At 50.3% G+C, this 21170-nt stretch overlaps 1 protein-coding gene and 1 long non-coding RNA gene across 7 annotated transcripts; one reads left to right on the forward strand and one right to left on the reverse strand.

Moving 5' to 3' along the window:
• Positions 1-221: 221 nt before the first annotated feature.
• AGFG2 (ArfGAP with FG repeats 2) lies at positions 222-20586 on the forward strand. 6 transcript variants are annotated; one of them, XM_086374192.1, is made up of 13 exons: positions 222-594; positions 8524-8617; positions 9427-9542; positions 10646-10799; positions 11361-11520; positions 12169-12294; positions 12959-12991; positions 17159-17279; positions 17469-17551; positions 17738-17818; positions 18574-18747; positions 19087-19172; positions 19504-20586. In XM_086374192.1, exons 1-13 carry the CDS (start codon positions 383-385, stop codon positions 19561-19563), a joined length of 1500 nt encoding a protein of 499 aa, XP_086230318.1. In that variant the 5' UTR covers positions 222-382; the 3' UTR covers positions 19564-20586. The 6 variants fall into 6 exon arrangements, with proteins under 6 accessions (XP_086230318.1, XP_086230320.1, XP_086230322.1 ...); XM_086374194.1 differs by having other exon boundaries at positions 18619-18747; XM_086374196.1 differs by having other exon boundaries at positions 222-362.
• LOC147344873 (uncharacterized) lies at positions 13467-16075 on the reverse strand. Its single transcript, XR_015154351.1, has 3 exons — positions 16009-16075; positions 15006-15772; positions 13467-14618 (listed from the first exon to the last, which is right to left on the reverse strand). It is a non-coding gene; the product is annotated as an uncharacterized LOC147344873 (long non-coding RNA).
• Positions 20587-21170: the final 584 nt, after the last annotated feature.

Consider the following 21170-nt stretch of genomic DNA (forward strand, 5'->3'; position numbering starts at 1 on the left):
CCGCCCTGGAGGCAGTGGCGAGAGGGGGCGGGAACAAGGAGAGAGCACGCACGGTTCCCGGGGCCAGGGTCTCTGCAGGCCAATCCGAGAGGCCTGAGGTCTGAAGGCAGTGGGGCGTGGCGTTGGTGGCTCCCGCACCTCGAGGCCGTCCAAAGCCGAGCCAATCAGAATGAGGAGGTGGAGGCGACTAGCCAATCAGCGTGCAGAACAGCGAAGCAGGGAGGGCGGTGCGGGTTGAGGAGTCTCGCACCGATGCCGCCGGCTCCCTAGGTTCTGTCAAGGGAGCCTGGCGTGCGGAGGCGGCTGAGGAGGCGGGAAGTCGGCAGTGGTTGAAGGGGCGATTGCTGACTTGCGGGGAGAAGGTCTGAGGGGTTGAGCAGCCATGGTGATGGCGGCGAAGAAGGGCCCAGGGCCGGGTGGCGGGGTCAAGGCGGAGGCGGAGGCGGCCTCGGAGGTGTGGTGTCGCCGGGTGCGGGAGCTGGGCGGCTGCAGCCAGGCCGGGAACCGCCACTGCTTCGAGTGCGCCCAGCGCGGGGTCACCTACGTGGATATCACCGTGGGCAGCTTCGTCTGCACCACCTGCTCCGGCCTCTTGTGAGTGGACCGGCATGCGGGGAACAGTGGGGGGAGGACCGGGAAAAGAGCGGTGGAGAGTCGGCGTTGGGGACATCGGGACCCAGGGCGAAGGGCCAGAGCCGAGGTCAGGGGCGGCGGGGTGGCCTGAGACACGACGGATGTGCCGAGAGGGTCGTCTGCTGCAGAGGCGTCACGGGGAAGGGAAAGGATCAGGGGCAACAAGACATGATTAGAGTCGCGATGCAAAGGAAAGGAAAGACAGCGTGAGAACTGCAGAAACTCCCTAAAGGAGGGGGAGCGATCCGAAAGTGGGGAGAATTGAAGGAAACTGGGGTGGGGGTGGAGGGCCACAGATTTAAAGGGCCAGAGAATGACAAACACCCCCAAGGGAACTTCGTGTAGATGGAGGGCCAACAGGAAAGACTCAGTTTGACAGCACAGTGATAATGTTAGGTAAAGGGCCATGTTCTAGTGTTCAGGAACAGATCCTAATCTTTCAGGACTTTGGAATGCTACCCAGAGGGAAATTTCTTACAAATCTGAGAGATGAATGCTGATGGGTTGCCCTCTTCAGAGAACTTAACTTTTCCAGAGGTTTGGGGATCTGGATGAGCCATCCTTAACTGTAATAATTTACACTTTCAAGTTCCTTGTTTCCACAGCTTATTCCTGGTAGTAGCATCTAGCAACTCTTCTAGATTGGGGCAGGGTGGGGGGGTCCCCTTGTATAATATGCAGTGCTACCCTTGGCACTGTATTTGGTCACACTTGAGCTAATTTAGAGCCACAGTTCTAGCCTAGATTTCTGGTTATATGGTAAAGTTCTTTTTCCCCTTAGGGAATTATTATTATTAGATGCATGTCTAAAATTTGATACCAAGCCTATATGTCTATCTTTATAAATTTAACAAGGGATTTATTTTTACTTTTTTAGTATTAATACATTGGTTTGGTTGGTTTTTATTTTAACTAGGAGTGCCTTCCTTGTTTCTTCTTTCACCTTTAGGAGCCAAGAAGGGAGCAGTATTGTTCTTGGGTGACAGATGGGAGAACAGAAGCAAAGAGAGGTTTAGTAACTTATCCAATGCCAGATGGGGGTTGCTGTTTTCAGCATTTGTTGCCATTAGTTATGATCATGGCAGACCAGAAATGAGGATCCAGGTCCCCTCATACAGTTTAGGATTATTTCTCTATTTGGTTTTTACCTCCTTTACCAAACTTTTATGTTTTGATCAACTTTACTTGTATGTTGTGAGGATAGACTTGACTTTGGTGTAAGTAAAAGTTTTGTGGCTCTTGGGACAGTGGTTTAGAAAGCAAACTGGAGTTTGTCAAAAGTTGATATAGAGGCTCAAATGGAGTAGGAGGATGGAGACTGAAGACTGGGACAAAATATTGAAGTATTTTGAAGAGAACAGGAGCAAAGTTTAGGACTACTTATAGGGTAAAGTAGAAAGAGCATATTCCTGAAGATCCTGTTATGAAAAGGCAAATCCAATTACAGACTCAGTAGAGAAGTAAAAGGAAGCAGGGGGATAAAACTGATGGCAGATCAGAGTCTAGGTCCCAGGAAGAAAATGTCAGGAACAGCGTCAGTTCATTGCCATGGTTAGCTGCCATGGCATGAAACCTCAAACACTGAATAAAGGGCAAGTACTGACATCATTATTTTCTAGACCTTGGTTTAAAGTATCGCATAGACAACACTTCACTTCTATAATGAATATCCCTCAACCAGGACAGATGGAGGGCCAAGGGATCTGGCTCACATTTACAACCTGGTTTCTTTTGCTGGAAGAGTTAACTCTTTAAATGTCATTGCACAATTTACAGAACTTTACCACTTCCCGCTGTGGTCACTGTTGATCTCACTGGTGAAAAGTCAAACACCTGCGATCTGGACAGACACTGGGTGACAATGACGTAAGGATTGGTTACTGTAACAGAGAGGCCTGTCTCTTGTCTGCAGCGTGTATATGTCCAGCTAGGGGCTTAACTCCTCAGGAACTGAAGTTCCTATAGGACCAATGGTGGGGGCTCCCAGCGCACCCCGCCTTTTTTTTTTAGTTTCAGAACAATTTAGAAAGGACATTTTTGCTTAGTATTTTGGTAAAGCATTATAAGAATCACTTGCACTGATTCTCAAGGTGGTAGACTTTAGGGAACACATTTTGGTGGCTGGGAAATGAGAAGTTAGGCCAATCCTTTGTTATCAGGAAGTGAGGGGAGAGTGAAAGGTCAAGAAGCTGGACCAATAAATGAAGCTCAACTGTGAAGGCATGTTGAGGTTATAAAGAGAGAAATATCGAAAGAAACTCCACAGGAAAGCCGTAGTTGCCCTGGCTGCGACCATCAGACTGGATTCTGATGGTCCTTCTCCTTCTCCTTTCCAATTGGAGTTGTAATTAGCATAGAGTAGGGCAAAGCGTGGAAAGCTTTAAAAGGGATCTTCACAAAGTATTACCTGTGTCCCTTGATGTCCCTTGGGAAGGGCTGGGAGCTGGCAGGTGGGCCACAGGTAGAATGTGAGGTGGGGCTTGCTGGCTGCAGTGTGAAGAGGGGGCACACAGCCCAGGAGATGCTGAAGAGCCATGTCTCCATGGTGATCCACACACCAGTTAACATCTTAAATCCACATGGTTGATTGCCTACAGATTAGGATTTTGTGGTGGTAGGAAGTGAAATCGTAGTAGTAGGCCAGTAGCTTGCACATTCAGTCAGTAAGTCAGTCAGTCAACAAATATTTGTTGAGAGTCTCTGAAGCCTCAGACACCAGTTTAGGCACTGGAGATATGGTAATGAACAAAACTGACAAAGTCCCATCTTCAGGTGGCCTGAATCCTAGTGGAGGCCGTGGCCCTAAATAAATCATCAAACATATAAATGCAGGTATTGATAAGCGCTATGAAGTAAACTATAGCTCAGCATAGGCTAGAGACTGATGGGAGCTCGTATTGAGGTAGCATAATGAAAAGAGAAGAAAGATTCTTTCTTAATATAAAGGGGATATTGACATATACTTTAGTATAGGTAGAGAAAGGAGACAGCAGGATTGGCTTTCTTCTGAAAGCTAGTTTTCTGTTGAGTGTGTTACAAATATATCAAGCACTTAGGGGGATGGAGTGTTCTGGGGGCAGTAAGCAGAACTGCCAGGGTCCCATCTGGCCTGATGGACTGATACAACAAAGTTGACAGTTGCAGCCAAAGTTGAATCTCCTAAGATCTGAAGAAAAATGGAGATTGGACTGGTGGTGGGTAGGTATGAATATGCCTTCCTGTCTGCATGTGCGAGCTCATTCTTGCTGTTTTTTTAAATGAGACATTTTTTTCCTCATCTCTAGCAGAAACCCACAGTGTTGGGTGTGGGGGCCTGAGAGAGAAGCTGCTAGCTTCTCCCGTTGCTAAATTTACATACATGCTGCCACAATTGTAGGTCCCAAATTTGACCTAGTTTTATTCATTTGGTTTTCTTCCAATACCTAATTTCCCTAACCTGGATATAGATCCTTTTAATCTCCCCAATCTGTTCATGCACTCGCCTGTTAAGTTATATTTCTAACTCTTATACTAGAAGATGAGTCTGCCATTTGAAGCTCAGGAGGGGTAAAAATTGCCCCTGAAAAGGATTTCTTTCCAGAGCAGTGCCTCAGTGTTCTCTCTTGTTCCAGCTTGCTTGGATGCCTCAATGGATAAAAATGGATAAACCACTTTTCTTGAAAAGGAAATAGATGGCGAGGCCTGAGATCTCATTGGCATCTAGGCTAGGCACCAGTTTTTCAGCCAAGTATGTGACATGTTTCCTTGACCTGTCTGTTTGGATCTGTCCTTTAATCCATCATTCAGGTCTCAGTAACGGATATTTATGTCTTCTACATCTTTATATCTTTACTCTGACAATGGGATTAAGTCAGGATTTAGATGGACAGAGCTCTGGACTGGGTGTCAAGAGATGAGCTTGACAGCTCTTTCTTTGTGATAAGCTGCTACCCTCCTGCTGCCTTAGTTTCCCTGTCTGCCTCACTAGTAGCTGTTTCTAACTGAAACACTTTTATCTCCATGGAAGAAAAGGTATAATATGCTGTTCAATAATTCAGTACTTTTCCATCTATTGGGGTTGGAGAGGGGATGTATGCCTGTATGCCCTGCCCTTACTTTAGGCTGTCCCTCCATCCCCTTGCACTTCACCTTTCAAATTCACTTCTGCTGGGCAAGAGGGACAGAGTCTCTAAAATTACAGATTTAGGCACTTTATCACAGAGGGCCCTTGGAGAACTTGAAAAGCTCCTAAGAAAATAATAAATTACCAAAGGGATGAGAAGAAAGCGGGGGGATGTGAAAGGTCTAAGATTGAGCCTAAAGAGGAAAGTAGCTGCTAATATCAGATTCAATGTGTCTCTATATGAAGGCAACTGTTTATTATTGTCACTGAGGAAGAGCTTCAGGAAATGGGTCAAAGCAGGGAAATTTCGATTGGAAGAAATTCCCTAAAATTAGTGAATTGACCCCAGAGCAGGGTAGTGGGGGAGCCTTCCTAAATAGGGACTCTTCTTGGCAATGTTTGGGTCCAAGGTAAGAGCAAACCTGATTTAGCTGAACCTGGCTCAGAGGCAGAGAAATGGAATCCCAGGGGCAAAGAAACACAGTCTAGGGTAGATTCATTTGAACACAAATATTCAGAGGTAAGGAATGCCCAAGTTCAAATCTGGAACAAATGAAGGAACTTGGGTGCTGGGTGGAACTGTTTTTTTCCACTGTCGACCTGGCAGAACTTTCTTATTTGAGTAGCTGGGCAGGTTTTAGGCTTTTATGAAGCAAGATAGAAGCAAAATATGGGCCAGTTTGAGGGTGATGACCACAGAGAAACAAAAGTTGTGGTATTTGCAGAAATAGTAGTATGCTTCTAACAGAAGCCAAAAGGAGAGAGAGAGGCAAAGAGAGAGGATTGGACAGACTAGGATCTCTGCAAGTCACTTCACTTGCCAAGCAATTCTGAGTACTTCAGAGAGTGATTCAGAGTACTCCAAATGCCGTTTATGTGCCCTGTGTAAAAGAAACTGAAGTAGAAAAAGGCTGAAGGCTTGAGCCCTAGTAATGTCCTTGCTTTCAATTAGAAAAAGTTGCCCTATTCTGGGCAAATACCTTTATCTATTTCCCCAGCTCCTCCTGGTTAGAAATAACAGAATATATTTGTTGTGATAACCAAAGGGCAGTGCCTCCTGCGAGCTCTCACTTCTTCTTTTGGGGCGAACCTGAGAGTTATGCTGGGGAGACCAGCTGCAAGTTGGAGAGTCAGTGTGTTTAATTCCAGGCCAGTGCTTCCCATCTGGCCCCAGTGCATGACCCTGGTATGTACCAAGTAACACACAACACTCCTAGATCATTTGCTTTCAGCTCCCGAGGGGAGAGGGGCTCTCGTTTCTAACTTGCTTCTCTCAGCCAGCAGTGACCTCCCTGTGATTCAGAGACAAATGCTCTGACTCATGGGCTGTGTAACTAGGCCCTCTTCCTGGGCTGCGGAGTGTTACCTTGTAGACTCTCCCTGCCCCCAAACCATGGCTCTGGTTATACATAATCCAGTCTACAGACATCAAGGTCAGAGCAGTGCTTTTTGTACTGTGCTATGGAAACATCCTGTTCCATCAGATTCCTTAGGCCCAAAGCACCTAAATCACTTCTTTTCTCTGCTTTGCCTTTATCCTGTCTCCACCCCCTCCCTGCTCCCACCCCCCAAACCCCTCCAGTCCAAGCTCAGCCATAGGAAGTTCTGTTCTAAGCATCTCCTCTAGATTGATGAGTGGGTCAAGTTCCTCCCCCCACCACCCAAGGAAGCACACCTCCCTGTTTACACTTTGCTAACAGTTCCTGGTTGTCCTTTCAGGAAATGTCAATGACCTTTTTTGTGATAGGCTTAGAATCTGTTTTTCTAGTGTAAACATAATCCATTTTACTTTTCCCATGACCATTTGTCTTCCTTCGCTGCTGCGGCCTGGTGCCACACGCTCCCTGATCTGGCTGTGTGTGCCTGGTGCACTGGGAAGCACCCTGGTCCAGACTCCCCTGGCCCCTTCTTGGAAACAAGTGCCTGGTGATCAAGGACCAAGTCCTGTAATTTTTGTATCCCCCACAGTGCCTTCCACAATGCCTGGTATTTTATTTAGCAGAGTAAATATTTGTTAGTGGGAGGTGGCAGGGCAGCCCAGGCTCATAGGAACAGAGGACTCTGTCTACTCTTCTGAGAACTCAGAAAGGCCTGGCACTCTTGGGGCAAGGGCATGGAGGCTAAGGTGAGAAAGGGCAAAGGAAAGAATATCAAAGCAGGATGTCTGGACTTTGGAACAAACAGAATCCAGCCACTGCTGAGAGAGGCTTAGGAGGAAAAACTGGAATCTCTCTGAAATGCAATCAGAAGACAGTCTTCAGGTCAAATCAAGTTTAAGAGCGATTGTTTGACACTGAGTTACAGAGCCTGGCTCTTGGTTTTCCCTGCTCTCATCTTTCCTCAGGGCATCTATCCTCTTTGATATTGCTTATCTTTTAAAGGGTCAATTTGAGAACCATCCAAGTCTAGTAGCAGAATTGCTGAAAATGCCCCCAGTTGTAGCCTCCAGCGTCCTTCCTGTCCTTGGTTAGAATCCCATAAAGGGTAACCTATCGTCCGGAAGAGCAGCTTCCCTTCACCGTTTACCTCGCCCCCTGTCATCCGTCTGCTCTCCCACCGGGGCTGCCTTCACTTACACTAATCCACGCTGCCGTTCTGCCCAGCTCCCGGGATCACCTTTGTTCGGTGTGTGCACTTGGAAGCTCAGACGTGTGCTTTCTCCACCTTTCCCAAGATTTCTATCTGGTAAATTCTGTTTACTTTCCTGAGGGTGTCAGTCAAGACCCTATTCTAGAGTTACTTTTATTTTCACGTCTTGCTTTGCCCATTTTTTCCGGGGAGTAAAAACCCAGAGGCCTCTCAGCTGGGACTGTCTTTCATGCGTGCACCCGTGGTCTTTCACTCTGGCCCCAAGGTCCAGTTTATTTGTTTTGGTTCAGCTACTGGTGTTTTAATCTGTTGAGGGTGGTAGATTTAGAGCAAAACTGAAGGTAAGCAGAGGGGAACCTCTGAAACCATGCCTGGCTTAGCCCCACGCTTCCGTTAGTACACTCCGGAGGGGAGCTGAGTGGGAGGAAGGAAGCCGGCTTGGCTGTAGTCTCCACAGGGCATCTGTGGGCAGAGCTGGACTCCCAGGGAGTTAACAGAATGAAAACACAGGGCTGGCACAAAAGCATCCCTACAGGGTACATGTTCCTGACTCCTGCCCGTCTCGTAGCTCACGGTTGAAGCTGACTCTTGCTTCGTTTCAAGATCTAGAAGTGAGAGCAAAGTCTGGAGTATTTCTCTTCCCAGAAATCACTTCCTAAGAGAGGGACGCCCTCCATCCCTCCACCACATGGCCTCCTGCGTAGAGCAGAGGAGCAGCAGCCAGCCTAGGGACTCTTTTTGTCTCCAAATTTTATGCGTTGGTATTATCAGGAATATCAGGGGCCTTCATTTTTGCATTCCCTCCTGCTTGAAAGATTTGTGTCTCTATGGATTCTGGGACCCTGAGCATGTGCTGTAGGCCTCAAACAATGATGAAGCAGGAAGTGGGAAATGGTCACACACCTGAGTTCCCTGAAGTACCCCTCAGCCTGAACATTCAGCTGCCGGGGTCTGAGCCAAGAGGCGGCTCTGGATGGACAGGCTCTACCTTCTTCTTGGGAGTGACTGGGGTTCCCTGTCTCTCAGGAGAAGCCTCCAAAACATTCTGGCCGCCCTTCTTTCCTTGAATTAAGAAGTAGCTTCAGTCAGAGAGTTTCGTTTACATGTGGTTTTATCCTGTCCCCTCCCTTTGCTCCCATAGGAAGACCTGCAGTGCTAACGGCATTCTGCTTCTCTTGTGTTCTGTTTCCCCCTCACAGGAGAGGCCTGAACCCCCCTCACAGAGTCAAGTCCATCTCCATGACGACTTTCACTGAGCCTGAAGTCCTGTTCCTGCAAGCCCGTGGAAACGAGGTGAGCTGCCACTGCCGCAATGATTCCAGGCTGTACTTGCCCTGTCTGTCAGCAGAGTTTTGCCTCAGATCACAGGAAAGCCCCTACAGTTTTCGGTTAGAGTTTCTCTTATTTTTTAGTGTGTAAGGTATCTTACCGTATATACATGTATACATTTACAGAATCTTAGTTATACAAATTAGGGTTTGTCTGGGCCCCTTGTTGGAAGAATCAGGGGAAGGCGCAGTCTCTGTTGGGATGACCCTTGAGGGAGAGATGCTCCACAGTGATGAGCGTTCAGAGTTGACCGGGCGGCCCCTCTGAGCAGGAGCTCCTGGAGCCAGCTCTGCTGACTTAAGCCTCGGCAACTGGGTGTAAGCCCATGTCTTTACTTGAGAGTACGTTAAACCCCTTCTCCAGCTAAATCTGCTGGTGGGAAGATTCCAACCTTGGTGCGAGCAGTACTCCTTTGATGGGCTTACTTGGAGAGTGCAAACAAGAGCCTCTGGAAGCCACAGCTCTGAAGATTGCTCCTGACCCCACCCCCATCCAAATTTAGTTTCCCTTAATTCTCATGACCCTGTACTTTCTTTCACAAGACGTGTCACCATGTGTCATTATAAATGTATCTGTATTTATCTGAGACACTTTCCCCATTAGATTATCAACTCTGCGCGGACAGAGATCATGTTTGTTTTGTAGTTGTACCCAGATGCTCATGTGGCGTCCACGCTCCATAAATGTTTACTGATGGGTGAGTTGGAAATGGTATGATTCCCACTTCACACTTTCTGCCCCAAGTCCTCTGTCACTCGACTTCCTCCCTTTAGGTTTGCAGGAAGATCTGGCTGGGTCTTTTTGACGCTCGGACATCTTTAATACCAGATTCCAGGGATCCTCAGAAGGTGAAGGAATTTCTCCAGGAAAAATATGAAAAGAAGAGATGGTAAGGAGGAGGAAAGAGATTACCCTAGAGACACGTGTCCAAGACACTTCATCTTATGGTCCACTTTCCAGAGCTGAACTGGGGCTTCTTTCAAAGGCTAGACGAGGGTTGAGTCTGTTCCACTCAGATTCAGTTAGGACTGAATTCTGACTTCTAAATAATAAAGGTACAAGAAAGGACAGTTTGCTCTTGGTCACTGACCCTACAGATTTGATATCCCCCTCCTTTGGGGAGACAGAAGACTGTGTGGAGGGGAGAGCTAGTCTCCCCAACTGTGGAGTGTGGACTAGTTTTTATAGCTCAGATGATCTCACAGAGAGAGGTGGCTGGCTAAGAGCACATGGCCTCTAGATTTACTTGTCCAACCCATGTTTTATAAGTGCCCTTTTTTCCTGTGGGGAAACAGCATCTCTGTTCTCTCTTGCCTTTTCTTCCCTCACATGCCACTTCTTGTTCCATCTCTGGGGGGTGTGTATGGTTGGGGATAACTATGCGGTGAAGAAGAAAATGCAGAGAGCGAGGAGACTGGTGTGGGCACAACAGCATTCTGTAGTCCCTCCTGGGAGTGTCCTTGGGATTAAAAAAGATACATCCCAAGTAGAGACCACATCCACTGGAGTGGAAGGGGATTTTATCAGAAGTCCCAGGAGCCAGCAGGGTAAATGCTAAGTGCTTAGAAGATGAAGTGGCAGAGAAAGAAGAACCTGAAGACACGCCCAGGAAGTAAAAGGGGGCCCTTGAGTAGGAAACTGGAAAATAGGATCACCTGTTGGTCAGCCTGATTGCAGATTGTTATTATTTGAAACCAGATGGTTTGACCTGTCAGAAAGAGGAGGGAGAGGTGTGGGGAAGCCCAGCACAAGCCAAAGCAAACCAAACAACATGCCTGCAGGAAAATAATGATCATCTGAGAGTAAAGGAGAAGCTCAAGTTGGGCAGAACTCTCCTGTGTCGCTCAGATTCCTTTAGTTCAAAAAAGAGAATCAGTAGGGAAAATAAGAAAGGACTTTGCTATAACCTGTTTTCTCAAGCACTTAAGCTGAGCAAGGTCCTAGGTTTCAAGGTTTCACCCCTCCTCTCTGCCTAACTATTCTTTCTCCAAGGTATGTCCCCCCAGACCAAGTCAAGGGGCCCACTTACACCAAAGGCAGCACCTCCACCCCCGTCCAGGGCTCCATCCCAGAAGGCAAGCCCCCCCGCACACTTTTGGGGGATCCTGTGCCGTCTCTCTCAGCTGCTGCCTCCAACTCCAGCCAGGTAACGCTCAGATCTGCCCTTGACATTATTATGGGATTTGGGAGACAGGGGTGTCAGTTTCCTAAATCAAATCCCCTGGACTTAGCAGATGATCATCCAGGAGGCGTGAATGGGTTCTCAGCCCTGCTGAGACCTAGGTCTTAAATTTCTCACCTTGGACTTGTGTATTTTGGAAGAAAGAACCCAACAGGAAGTGGTATTTAGGGAAGTCAGAGTATCAACTTCAAACCCGACCACTCCTCCAAAGAAACACAGGGGCCAGGACACTGCTTCAAGCAGCTCCAGGGGCTGCTGCTGGGTGCCGTCCCTATGTATCTCAGGGTTACCTTGACTCATGCTCTAAAGTGTGTGGTTCTGGGACTGGCTGTCCTGAGAGGACAAAGGAATTAGGTATGAGAAGGGCTGAGGCAACCTTTCTGCCCAGGAACCCTCTTGGTTGAGGGCAGTTTCTCCTTCTCTTCTCTCTCCACTTGCCTATCTGGGGACAGCCAGGGGAGCCATGCAGGGGCCTGGGTCATGACTGGGATTCCAAATGCTATATGTACTGCCTTCTTCTCCAAGCCTGTCAGTCAGCCTCGGACGTCCCAGCCCCGGAGCTCTCAACCTCCTCCCCCCTCCTCGGTCAAGAAAGCCAGTACTGATCTGCTGGCTGACATTGGTGGAGACCCCTTTGCTGCTCCCCAGGTGGCACCAGCTTTTGCTGCATTCCCAGCCTTTGGGGGTAAGTGGGACTTGGGACAAGAACTTTTGTCCCCATCAGACACGGAATTTTACTTAGCTCCAGCTCTGCACAGAAGTGAACGAGATGGTGATTCTGAAGCATCACAGCCTGGAGGGTGAGGGTCAGATGAGTACAGCCAGGATTACATTAGGGAGTTTGACCAAAAGCATGACAGCGGGGGGCTCCTAGCCCTTCCTTTTAGATAACTGGAAAGAGCCTTTTTCTTACTTTCTCTCTAGTGAAATGGGGCAAGGGAATTATGACAGGTTCCATTTCCCTGCCCCCTTCCCGAAGATCAGCAGTAGCCAATAGAGGGTGGAACAAAGTGGTTCTCTAGTTTCCCTTTTTCTTTTTGAAAGCCCTTCCCCGCAACAAAATTTTTTTCACACGATTCCACCCAAACTAGACCCTGACAAAAATGTTAATGCCTCATGGAGTAAGGATAAAAAGCGGGGAGTAAACTTGGAGGCTCTGAGAGCCTCTTTCCCTCTGCATGGGTCTGGCTGTCTGCCCCAGGCTCCTGCCAACTCCCTCTGAAGAGGGCCCTGTGGGGAGGCAGATGTCTCATTGAGTGGCTCTTGGCAGCTGTATGATACAAACTACATACATTTTATATAAACATAACCTTCATATTCTCTCCACCTACAGGCCAAACGCCTTCCCATGGGGGCTTTGCCAACTTCGATGCCTTCGGTAGTGGCCCCGGCTCTTCTGCATTTGGAAGCATTCCTCCAGCTGGCCAAGCCCCGTTCCAGGCCCCGCCGGCGCCCCCAGGTAAGTTCTGCCCCTCTGGCTTCCTTTCTTTCTGGCGACTGCGTTCCATTGTCCACACCCATACATCATCCTCATTCACATCCACACCAGCCCAGAGAACTACACAAAGAGACGAAGCTTCAGGAAAGGATGAGAGGAGTCTGATGAGGTTCTTGTCAGGAAGGGGCTCTGTTGTTCCTTTTTTCTTTTTCATGTAAGGAAAATGGCTAAAAGCACAGCAGGAGTTGTGCGGGCTGTGTGGGTAGGAGGTTGCTGACTGGGAAGTAAGAGAGACTGAGACTAGAAAACTTGAGAATTCGGACCTGAGAATGGACATGACCTTTCCCCTAGAGGGCCCCCAGAGCAAGGGCTGGAGCAGTGTCCAGGGCAGTCTCCAGAAGGCCTCACCCATCCCTCTTAGAGCAGAGGCCTGCCCACTCCATGTCTCGGTGTTCTTGCTGTGTGAATGAAGGAGCATCTAAAGGCCCTTCAGGCACTCGGTCCCTCCCAAAGCTCCCAAATGACCGTCTCCGGAGCTTTCGGGCTGCCCCCTCCCTTTGGGCACCCTGCACACTGGAGGGCAGTCGGGAGCGCTGTGAGGACAGACGTCTGGGGACAGCCAGTGACTGACTCTCTCTCTCCTCCCCACCGACCTGCCCTTACCCTTCCGCACCCTCACCGCCAGCCAGTCGGATGCTAACTGGAAGTCACGGCTTTGGTAAGTTACTCCTCCCATCCCATAGTGACCCAAGGCAGGAGACTCTGTCTCAGACCCTTGAGCTTTGAGGTCTGGGAGGAACCCCTCAAATTTACCCTTTTTACAGGGGAAGCAGCTAGCGGTTTCCCTAGTCATCAGTCCACAGAGAGGCAGAGTCCAGCCCACAGCACAGATTTCTGATTCTGCTCTGCCCACAGCCCCCACCACTTCCCAGCATGAACTGGTTGATTTTTTGTTTTGAATTTAATTTTTTGAATAGAACAAGAGGAGACATTTTATATTGACAGAAGTTAAAATTCACAACAAAATTCTCACATCGTGAACTTAATTAAAGTAACTGATGAGGTAGCCTGAAAATCCGTAAAGCAAAAACTATTAGAATGAAAATCTGATAAACCAACAGATAGAGATTATAATAGGTTCTCTCACAAAATTAACTGATGGAGTAGATGGACAAGGAAAGAAGGAAGGAAGGTAACCATCTGAGTAACACTTTAATAAGTCTGACTTAAGAAATACAAGTAGAACTTTATAACACAAATAAAGAATATATATCATATTATTTTCAAACATAATAACCCTTTTATAATTTGACCATATATATTAAAAAAGTAAAAGAATATATATATATAATTTGACCATACACTGGGAAACAAAATCTCCATAAATTCTAACAAGGAGAAGCTGCATAGGTCAGAGTATTCTATATGGTAAAAGATGACCTCAACAAAGATGTCCTAAAAAATGTCCCAAAACAATGTTTCGTGTCCTTAAAGGCATGAAGCAGATAGGGAGAGGATACATATTTACAACATGGAAACAGACAAACAGCCAATAACCATAATGTGCCTTTCAAAATTCCTATTAATAAGAATAGAATGGCCAAGGGATAGAAGCAGGTAATACCCAGAAAAAAACATGAATACATCCTCATCCTGACTAATCAGAGAAAATACAATTATAAGAACTATATTCACACAGTTTTTAAAGATTAATAATCGCCAATACTGTGTGGGGAAATAGGTATGCTACTTTTAAGAATATAAATTGGTACCAGAATATACAATTTAGCAAGAGAAAAGTATTCCCAGGAATGGTACCTCAAAGGAAACAGCCTATGACAAGGTGGTAATAAAGGAGTCGTTCAGAAATGCATTCCTAGCACAACTGATTAAAGAGAGCTTAGGGGACTTCCCCAGCAGGCCAGAGGTTAAGCATCCGCACTTCCCACTGCAGGAGCTCAGGTTCGATCCCTGGTTAGGGAAATAAGATCCTGCGTACCGCGAGGTGTGGCCAAAAAAAGAGGGCTTATTAAAGGGGCTCTTTAAAAAGAGAGAGGGAGAGAATAAAGGTGTCAGCCCTGGAGCCATCGCAGGCTGAACCTGGGATGGACTTTTGGTCCAGTGTCTGCTCATCTCAAGAAACAGACAGTCCCCGCCCGACCCCGAGCCCGCCAGCCCCAGAGGTGCCCGAAGAGCACCCGGCTGTCATCTCCTCGAGGAAAGAAAGCTCTCCGTTTGCAGTCGAGGAAGCTGGCTCACCAGGCCGGCGCCCTGGCCCAAATCGAATGGCTGCTCAGGGGCGGATCCAAGTCACTTCTCGGCCCACCACGGTCACGAAGGGGTTTCTGTGAGGGTGACACGAGGAACCACTAAGGTTCGGGGAGACGTGGGCGTCTCTCCTGACGTGCCGGGTTATATTTTTATGTTTTTGAGGGGGAGGAGAAGGGGAGGCTTCTAAAAGTGCGGTTTCCTCTGAAACTGTGAGGAGGCAAGTCTACACACCCAGCCGCGCGGTCAAGGTGCCCACAAGCAAGCGCGCAGGTATCACCCGAGCCCCGGCCGCTCTGCCCTCTAGCGGTCGCCGGGAGGCACGCAGCTCCCGCTCCCGCCGCGAGGACGGCCGGCCAGATCCTCATTGCGAGGAGCACCCCAACCCGAGGGCCCAGAGTGGCGCTGAAGGGTCGGGCCCCAGGGAGGACAGGGAGCCGCGTCCGCTCGGGAGGTCCACGTACCTCGAGTCCGTCGGGCAAAGGAAGGGCCTGGAGTCTGAGAAGCCGAAGGTCCACCACAGCCCGGCTGGTTTTGCAGTCGTCCTCACTTAAGACCAGTGGGTGTTACAGCCCAGCGCGTGTCCCTCGGGAAAGCCCGGGGTGGGCAGGGAGAGGGCTGAGGAGAGCACTGTCCCCCGAGTGCCGACCCTCAGGAAGCAGCCCGTCCCCGGATCCTCGCGGCAGGCAGCCTGACTTCCCCACCGGGTTCTCCGCTCGTCCACGTTAGGCCGTCCCATCAGGTGTGCCCAGCACCAGGAAGGTGTCCTTAACAGGGGTATCTGCACAAACGCGGCAGCCTCACTCTTGGGAAAAGGAAGCGCAGGGAGGTCCACAGTACAGTTCTGAGGCGCTCAGGACCCCAAACTTCACTGACAAGAAACCAGGGCTAAGGTGTGAGGGGGCCAGAACGCAACCACATGGATCTGAGAACCTCCCTGGCCCTGCTTTTCCTTCCTAGCCCTGAATGTTAACTTTTCCTTTCCCTCTTTTTTTTTGGGGTGGGGGGTGGTGCTGTGCCGGGTCTTCCGTGGTTGAGGGGGGGGGGGGGGAGGCGCGAGGCTTTCTGTAGTTGTACAGCGTGTGGGCCTCGTCTCCACGTCATCATGGCCTGGGGGCCTTACGTGATAGACGTCTCCACGCTCTTGTGGCACGTGCTGGCTTACGTGTTGGACGTTTTCAAGTTGTGGTGCCTGCGGGGCGTTGTAGTCTGGGGATCGTGTCTGCATCACCTGCATTGGGAGACGAGAGTCAACCTCCGGCCACCAGGAAACTCACTCCTGTCCCTCTCTTTCCTCTTGTGTCGGAGGAAGTATCTTCCCTTGTGAAGGTTCCCTCTTGCCCCCTTCCCGCCTTCTGCAAGGCTTCGTCCCATGAACTTTCCTATCTGAATTTGACCTCCACTTTCTCCACCCCTGCTGGCATGTTCCTTTTTTCCCACAAATACATTAAAGGTTTCCCATCTTACAGAATGTTTCTGCAGCCTGACCCACGCTGGTCTCTTGTCTCATCTCCTCTCCACAGCCCTGGCTCTGGGAAAAGGAGGGAGCAGCCTTCACTTACTCATTTTTATTGTCCTATTTTCTTTGTTTTTTTTTACTACACATTTTACGACATAGTATACATACTATTCTACACTTTGATTTTTCTTTAGCTAAACAGTACTGTTAGATTTTTTTTATCAGTACGTTAAGAGCTTCCTCATTCTTTTTTATAGCTGCATCGCTGTCCAGTTTATGTCTATACCATGATTTATCTACTCAGTCTCCTGTTAGTGAATATTTAGGATGATTCAGTCTTTTGCTATTAAACAGCACTGCAGTTGTGGGGAGGGGGGAGGGCATTGGTAAGTTATATCTGTAAGGAAATTTCCTGGCAATGGAATTGGTCTAATGGGGACCAGTTGACACAGAAGTAAAATACATCACTACAAACGTGTCAGGTGCTGGGAAGCAAAAGGACAAGGTTCTAGGAGAGAAGAACCAGAATCAAATATTGGGGTCAGGAAGGCCCAAAGAAGACAGAGTTCACTGGCCCATGGGCAGTGCACCCCAGCTGTGATCTGAGCTTGTGGCATCAGAGAGGTCTCCCCAGAGGGGAGGATGCTGGCAAGGCTGGAAACCAATGCTCAGCACCTCCAGTGGCATCTGCATGTTCCCTGAGTCTCCCAAGTGACCCTGAACCTTTCTGCCCTTCACAGTGCCTCCCCCACCCCTACCTGCCGCTACATACGATTTATCCATAAATGGAAATTCTGCTTTAGGGAAAAGACAAACTTCTCCGTCTCATAAGGAAAAAATGGGAAGTGTAAGCCAAACTAGAGCAGGAGGGACAGTGACCTGGACAAGGAAGAACTGCTTGTCTTTCGGAGGTGGCAGTTTCCAGCACTAGGGAGACTAAGAAGGGCTGGGTGTCACGTTGCCTAGAATCCTCAGTGGGAGACAAGCCCTCCAGAACTGAGCAATCAGGGGAAGAACGGGCTGGCTCAGAGGACCCTGTTGGTGCCATCATGCCATCCCTCCCCTCCCCCTCCACTGCACCCCACCTCTATCCCTCTTCTGGCCTCTTCCCTCCTGTCTCACGCCAGCATCCCCTGTTTTACTCCTGTTCCTGCCCAGGGAGCAGCCAGGGAACTCCATTTGGTGCCTCTCCTCTCGCACCTGCTAGTCAGCCCAACAGCCTCGCAGATGTGGGCAGTCTCCTGGGGCCGGGGGCATCAGCTGGAGGCATCCCCAGCAGGTAGGTCCAGACGTCGGGGAGCTCGCTCTCGGGCAGGAAAGCCAGCCAAGAAAGCCTGGCCTTGGTTATCCCACCCTGCTCAGCTCCTCCTGTCCGGCAGGATGGGGTCTGCACCTCCTGGTTCCTTGCCCAGCCCACCTCCTCGGAGCTGGGTGATGTGCAATGCTGACTTCTCTCCCCGTGTCACAGCATCTTTGGGATGGCTGGCCAGGTCCCCACGCTCCAGTCGGCCACCACTGGCGGAGGCGGCAGCCCAGGGCTTGCTTTTGGAGGTGAGTCTGTCGTGTAGAGACCCCGGGAGGGGATCTAAGGCCAAGAGGAAATTGAGGACTCTAGAGGGAGGGGGTGGGGAGAGATGCACACGGGGCTTTAGAGGAATGCTCAGTTATGATATTAACCAAACGGGAAAAAAATAACCAGCTCTTCCTCCCACCTCTACCCTATTCCACCCTGAGCAGCCTTCAACCCTTTCACCACACCTGCTGCTCACACCCAGCTGCCTTCCACCAACCCTTTCCAGCCCAATGGCTTGGCCACAGGTAAGCCTCCCAGACTATCCCCTGACGCTAGCTCTCTCCAGAGTCACCAGCCCAGGCCAGACCGGTTTAACTTCCAAGCCACTTAGTGGGCAAAAACTGTAGACACCCAGGTCACGGAATTTCAGAGTTAGAAAAAACAGCTTGCCTCTTCCCTGAGCCGGTTCAGAAGGGTTGACATTGACTGGTAGTGGTGGTGATGCTTTTTCCTCCAACCCTGTTTCCCCCGGCGGTCCAGCCTCCTCCCTTCTGTGTCCCTCCTGAAACCACGGCTCTGTTTCCTGCCCTCCTCAGCCGGAGTTTTCTCTCTCCAAAGTCATGCTAGTGTGCCGCCACCTCCTTTTTTTTTTTTCCTGGTTGTTATCAAAAAACCTTGAAGCCAGGGAGAGAACAATACTCCCTGCCAAGTTGACCCACGTGGCGGGCCCGACGCTTAGGGCTCTCGACCGTTACTTCATGTTTACAGGAGTCATGCCTAGGAGATAGGAATGGTCCCCGTTTCAGAGGTGAGAGTAACTTGCTGTGGTTTGTGCAGTATAAGAGGTGGCGGAAAGCGGACCCCAGTTCCGTGTTGTGCTTGCGCTCCTAACTAGCCTGTCCTCTGACCCACAGGCCCCAAGAGGGCGGGTTTGGCAGGGTGCACGGAGGCCAGAGAGTTTCGTGCTCCTTCCGGGTCCTTCCACTAGGTTCCTCTGGGTAGGGAAAAACTAGCTTCCATTTCCCTATCTTGGAGGGACTTAGGAAGGACTGTTTTCCAGCCGACCTTCCAGAACCTCGCCTGTCTCACGTCCCTCCCTCCACAGGGCCAGGCTTTGGGGTGAGCGGTGCTGGGCCAGGCTTCCCCCAGACAGTGCCACCCACTGGGGCTTTCGCCAGCCCCTTCCCAGCACCGCTCTTCCCCTCACAGACCTCGATGACTCAGCAGCAGAATGGTAAGGGGTTCAGACCAAGCCCTCCTTTCTTACCCTATTCTCACCCTTGGGTTCTGGGCGGGTCTGTGAATGTGTGAATATTAGGAATATGTATTAGGGAGCCAGACCTCTCAGCTAGTTCCATTTTGGACCAGCAGGGGGAGCCCAGGGAAGCAACGGACCTGCTTGTGTCCTCTGATTGTTCCACATGTTTATTCCCCACTTTGGAGAAGAGCCTGCTGGCCCCCCCCCCGCCTTGGGTTGTAGTTGGGCCTGCCCGGCAGGGAGACAGGGGAGCTGGGCAGCACCCGCCTGAGCGGCAGGGCTCCTGTCAGCTGAATTTTTGCTCTTGCCTCCCAGGATCTTCCTTCGGAGACTTGGGATCCGCCAAGCTGGGACAGAGGCCACTGAGTCAGCCAGCCGGCATCTCCACCAACCCCTTCATGGTGAGTGCGCCAGGGCAGGGCCCAGGCCTGGTGAGGGCACGTGGCCTTTCACTCCGGGGGTTGGAGATGGAATCCTTCCAGGAGAAGAGGGTGATGTGGGGCAGGACGCATGCCCGTTCCTCGTGAGACTCTGCTTGGCCCAGCCAGGGATCCTCGGCCCTGACTTCATCCACCCTCCCCATGCCCTCTACTGGCCTCCTAGCTCCCTCATTTGCCCTCTTCCCTCCACACAGTCATTTTGAAGGAGAAAGGAGTCCTGAGCCACACGTCCTCTGTGGCCTCCAGCTCGTCCTCCCTAATTTAACAATTTGCGGTTGTTCTTTCTTTCCAGACTGGATCCTCATCAAGCCCATTTGCCGCCAAACCTCCGACCACCAACCCATTCTTGTAGCACTGTGTCCTAGGGGGGCCTGCTCTCTGGGGCCCCTCTACTTCCTGGAGCTCTGACGACCACTTGCCTGTGGCATTTCTGCGGGTCTGAGACCAGATGAGTCTTATTTTGCAGGGTAGGGGGCTGAGGGAGGCGGAGCCGCTAATGCTTTGCTTGGGGCTTGCAGATAAAAGGACAGCTTCCCAGGTCAGCCGCCCCCAGGTCTCCTTCCCTTCCTCCTCCAGCTCCCACCCAGGCAGGGGTGGGGCCCCAGAGGCGAGATGACAGAGCCAGGCCTAGAGGAGCCGTGGTGTTTTATTTTTCGAATTATTAACGACGATGACAGTAGTCCTCCTCTCGTGCCCTTAGCGCTCCCTTCACTCTGAACCCTGTCAGGGGAGGAAGCCGTGGGCATAGGCTGACCAGTGCTCCCCTGTGGGAACAACTCCCCAGTGCCCAGCTAGCTGATGCTGTTCTCCTCGTGGTCGGAAGCACTGTGGGGAAAGCAGGGCAAAGGTGGGGGGTGAGGCGCAGAATGGTGATCAGACAGGCCGAGGAGGCCCTGGGGGACCAGCGTGCCCTGGCTCGGGCCAGCACCCCTTTCTCCATGTTCTCGCTTCCCCAGCTTCCTGCCACGTTCTGGGCACTTAGATGAATCATTTCACCTACAGACTTACACACGCCCAACTGCCGTCAAGCACTTTAGTTAGCTGTGGTGTCATGTTTGGATACCAGTGTTTTATATTTATACATAGAGAATTTTCTAATATAGCCTATTATCTATCTATCTATATATATGCACACACACATATCCACACACAGCCATTCTCCCCTCCCAGACAGCTCTTCCACACGGGAATGGGATGAACCCCTATCGGGGCCTTGACTGCAGAGCCGGAGCTCCAGGGGCTGGGGGAGGGAGCCACATGTCCCGATCACCCCAGGGCCTGAGCTTTTTCAGGAAAAGGCTTTGTGCAATTGGCTGGGTTGTTTTTTTCCTTTTTTTTTCCCCATGTGCCTCCCCTCCTTTCCCTGCCCCCCAAATCTCTGTACCAAAGCTGTTGCGGGCAATGTTGGGAAAGAACTGCATTTAAAAAAAAAAAATATGGCTCTCGTGGTCTTGCTTTGGGCCAGCCCCAGGGTCCACGTGTCAGTCAGCGTGACTGCCTGGGTTGCTGACGATGCTGCTGTTGGCCAAGGACACAGCCAGCCCCTGCCTGAACTGCAGTCCAGTTTTAGCAATGGAGGGAGCTGGAGGGGGTGGGGGGTCATCAAAATCCAGCACTCCTGGGTCAGGGGCATCCTCAGACCCTCGCCACCTGAGGATGTTTTGTCAATAGTCACGTGTTTGGGCTGTTTGTGTGGTGACAAGACATGGCTTGGGTTAAACACCGCACCTGGTGAAGGAGAGGCCCAGGGCTGTGTGCAGCTCCCCACCCCCCACCCACCGCCCAGGAACCCTGACCCTTCAGCTGCCCTTTCTTGGGATTTCTCTGGGTCTTTCCACTCAGTGACCTTTAACTACCTGGCAGCAAGGAGAGGCAGGGACAGTGTTATCACTGATTTACTTTGAAGATTTTTTTGGTAAATACCTTTAGCTGCTGCTCTTCGCCCAGCCAGGTGTGGCC

Source organism: Bos grunniens, chromosome 25 (genome assembly GCF_055505025.1).
Source record: "Bos grunniens cultivar Pamir isolate PY7600 chromosome 25, Bosgru_T2T1.0, whole genome shotgun sequence".
In the NCBI taxonomy this organism is placed as follows: Eukaryota; Metazoa; Chordata; class Mammalia; order Artiodactyla; family Bovidae; genus Bos; species Bos grunniens.

Bases quoted from the DNA above. Each gene is read 5' to 3' on its own strand.
- AGFG2 (XM_086374192.1), top strand. From the start codon at position 383: ATGGTGATGGCGGCGAAGAAGGGCCCAGGGCCGGGTGGCGGGGTCAAG. The intron at 12,295-12,958 runs GTAAGTTCTGCC...CCTCACCGCCAG, and splicing joins GGCCCCGCCGGCGCCCCCAG to CCAGTCGGATGCTAACTGGA. The intron at 17,280-17,468 runs GTAGGTCCAGAC...CCCGTGTCACAG, and splicing joins GCTGGAGGCATCCCCAGCAG to CATCTTTGGGATGGCTGGCC.